A 3,408-nucleotide genomic window follows, 5' to 3' on the forward strand; every position below is an offset into this window, starting at 1 on the left:
AATTCCATGTGTCGATGCTATTATTGTGGCAGAAAGATGATACCCTCACTCCGGGAACCCCTTCAGTACTGTCCCAAGCGATCATGTTGCTTTCATCAGTTATTTTCATTAGAACAGTTCACTTCTCTATTTCTAGTTTTTATGATTCTTGATGTAGAAGTAAAGACTTCAATGTAAAAGGAGATGCCTCAGTAGGTCTCATTAAATTCTCTTTTCCTGTTGGCATCGTGACTGATCCTGTTCATATTATGTGCATACATACACACTATATTGCCTATATTTTTTGAGAAGACTTGTTGGACTGCCATTAGCAAGAATTGAGTAATAATTTACTTGCATAATCAGGTGCAAGAGGAGATTCAAAACTAAGCAATAATTCCAGCTAACATTTCTGACAGATGACAAGAAGGACAAGTGAAATGCTAATGCAAAGGGATCTCAAGGAAAGAAAAGATGAAGTTTGCTTAGGACTAGGATTGTAAATGAATCGAATATTTGTGAATAAATTTAGTGTTCGATTTGGTAAGAATTTATTTATATTCGTTCAATACCACGATCAATTAAATAAACAAACCTGAATAACTCGTTAAACTAAACAAACAAACTTGAACATATATATTCAGTTCGTTAATATTTATGAACAATATTTGTGAATCATATTTATCAATAAAATTCTTATCAATATGCTAAATAAAGACAGAAAATTTTAAAATGAATAAATAAATTTATATTATCAAGCTCAATAATTAACCAAATAAATTTAAAATGTAAAAATTTTAAACAATCAAACAAACTTTAATTGTAAGTTTGATAACATCTAAACAAATCAATATCAAGCTCATAACGAACGAAACCAAATCAAGCTTAAATAATTGTTTCAAAAGTTTAATTCATTTTAGACTCGATTTGATTTAATTACTTTATCAAATAAGTTTGAACACCTTAAAACTTGACTCAACTCGGCTTGTTTACAACCCTACTAGGTGCTAAGAATCACACAACTGTTAGCAGTAGCCCTTCTTGCAGGAATTCTATGGCATCATTCTGAAGGACATGTCCAAGACCAGATAATCCACCTCTTATTCTTTTCTAAGTCGTAATACCATTTGTAAGTCTAATTTACCAGCTACAGAGCAAGACAAACACAGAAGTAATGGGCACAAGCATCATGAGATTCATAGGACTCAATTTTCTCAAATAATAGACAGCACAAGTGACTTGTGTGATTCTACAAGCAATGGTCCATACAAATACAATCAAATCTCTCGCTCGATTGGCGTTTGGATGACAGATGACATGCCAGACTGAAAGAATAAAAAAACACAAACAAACAAGAAGAAAACTGGAACAAGAAAACTCGAGCAAAATGGAATCCTTTGTATGGTGTTTTTCTTTGTGGGTTGCAAAATAATTTGTTTGAGGCAGTATTTGCTGGTCTTTGGCTTCCTAAGTAGTCTTTGTCTGCAAAAGAATGCCCTCTAAATACTACTCAACAAGTAACATTCCTGAATTTGAATTAAATGAGACAAACCTTGTTCAAGTACTTCACGTGAAGTTTCAATGCTTCATTGCATGCTTTCTTTGCATCCAATTCACCAGTTATGTCATTCAACATCTGCTAGAAAAGCCAGCCAGTGAGAAAGCAGTGGATGGAGATGAATGAGCAAAATGATGGGGTAGAAAATAGGAGGGAATCTAGAGACCTTCACTAGATCATCTAAACCCTTTGCCTCCAGCAGTAACCGTTTGTTCTTGGCCTTAAGAATGCTAGCTACTAGAAAGATGGACAGATTGGCCTGTTGATCTTTCCGACCTGACTTGAGACACTTCCTCTCAAACTTTCCATATTTCTTGAAGTCTTCATTTCCTGATTCATCTTGGTTTCTATTAGGAGAAGCATTGGACTCGTAGATGGTGAAAAGATGGGGATTGTACTCCATAGACCAGATGAGCTGATGAATAGGATAATTATGTCATATAATCTGTCAGACAATCAGCAATAATCAGTGTATATATGTGCGGTGACATGGTAAATGGGTTTGAGGAAAGCTTCAAATCAAAATTTCATGTGAGTTTAAATCCATTTCCAATCATCTTACATGATATTGAGGCCCATGGGCAGACAGTTTTTATACTAAAATATTGTATATTTACAATTTTAAAGGTAACTTTGAAAATATGAAGCTTACCTCCCAAAGGTACAATGCATCAACAAATGAGAACTCCCTGCGGAAAAGGACCATCAGCATTCTAAAGGCAAATAAATATTCCCCTCCATCTAGATTCACTGTCAAAAATTTCAGAAATAGAATAAGCTCCAGGAACATAAATTTACATATGGTCAGTGACACAAAAATGTATAACATACAGTTTTAACTCCAGCAAATGATAGAAATGATACCTATGTGTTCATGGAGCTTCGGATCAAGAATTTTTATAACAGAAGAAAGTAATGTCAACTGAGCCTGAACTCCAATGGTATTAGATGTGCATTTGAAATTTCCTCTCTAGAAAATGACAAAATAAAACCTTTATGACGTGAAGTTACTTTCTAACTTGAATAACATTTGTAAAAGAGAAAAACAAAATGGATGATAAATTGAAGATTGTAAACAAATTTTAACTTCTACTTATGAATACTATTGGATAGTATTTTAGCTTATCACATTTATGCTAAAATACGATATGCAAATAATCTTAAACAAAATTATGATGTAATTCAGATTTGAAGATCCTGGTAGCAGCTGCATTAATTGGAAACCACTCTAGAACAAGTTTTGACTTGCAAAAAAGCATTCGCCAGCATCAAAGAAATTGTTACTATCAAATATGCCTGAAATTAGTACTTGATCAGATAAACTCAACAATCAACTTCTTGCATCATTTCTGGAATTACAACTAAAAGCTCTTAAGTATTATTGGGGCATGAATGGCTCAAGAGACAGACTGTGATTAAATAATATCAGGACTTAAAGTTAAAGAAAACAATGACTTCTGTTCACAACATAAATATACATACCACTCTACGCATTAGACGTTCAAAGCACCAAAAAGCATCTGCCTCGTTTTCAATTAGAACTATTATCCCAGAACAAAGATCACTCATTCCTGTTAATAAACTGGTTATCAGAAACACAGCTCTCTGAAAAAAGTTTATAACAACTCCAGAAAACTAAAAATTTTCAAGTATATGCAAATTTCCACCTTGGCAGTAACCAATGTCCCTATCTATCCATGAATAGACTGCAAGAACATCCCATAGCCTTGCTTGATTCTCAGAGCTCTCATAGTAAAGAAGTGAGCGATCTGTACGAACAACATCCAAACCTAATTTCAAGAAATTAGGGAAAGCAGAATATTAGTTCTGGACATTTTTTTAAAATACTAAAAAAAAATGCATCTGTTCCA

The 3,408-nt window shown here is 33.6% G+C and overlaps 1 protein-coding gene across 1 annotated transcript; it reads right to left on the reverse strand.

Annotated features, from left to right (window-relative positions):
• Nucleotides 1-1,189: 1,189 nt before the first annotated feature.
• On the reverse strand, nt 1,190-3,331 carry LOC141827253 (uncharacterized; the record flags this gene model as incomplete). The annotated part of the gene is made up of 7 exons (XM_074714482.1): nt 1,190-1,461; nt 1,532-1,615; nt 1,704-1,952; nt 2,190-2,287; nt 2,402-2,507; nt 3,020-3,108; nt 3,205-3,331. Coding segments are annotated over 7 exons (768 nt in total), but the record flags the coding sequence as incomplete, so codon positions are not given.
• Nucleotides 3,332-3,408: the final 77 nt, after the last annotated feature.

The sequence above is a fragment of the Curcuma longa genome, chromosome 4, assembly GCF_044706935.1.
Source record: "Curcuma longa cultivar G26 ecotype Majalengka, Jawa Barat chromosome 4, ITB_CL_G26_1.1, whole genome shotgun sequence".
NCBI classification, from domain to species: Eukaryota; Viridiplantae; Streptophyta; class Magnoliopsida; order Zingiberales; family Zingiberaceae; genus Curcuma; species Curcuma longa.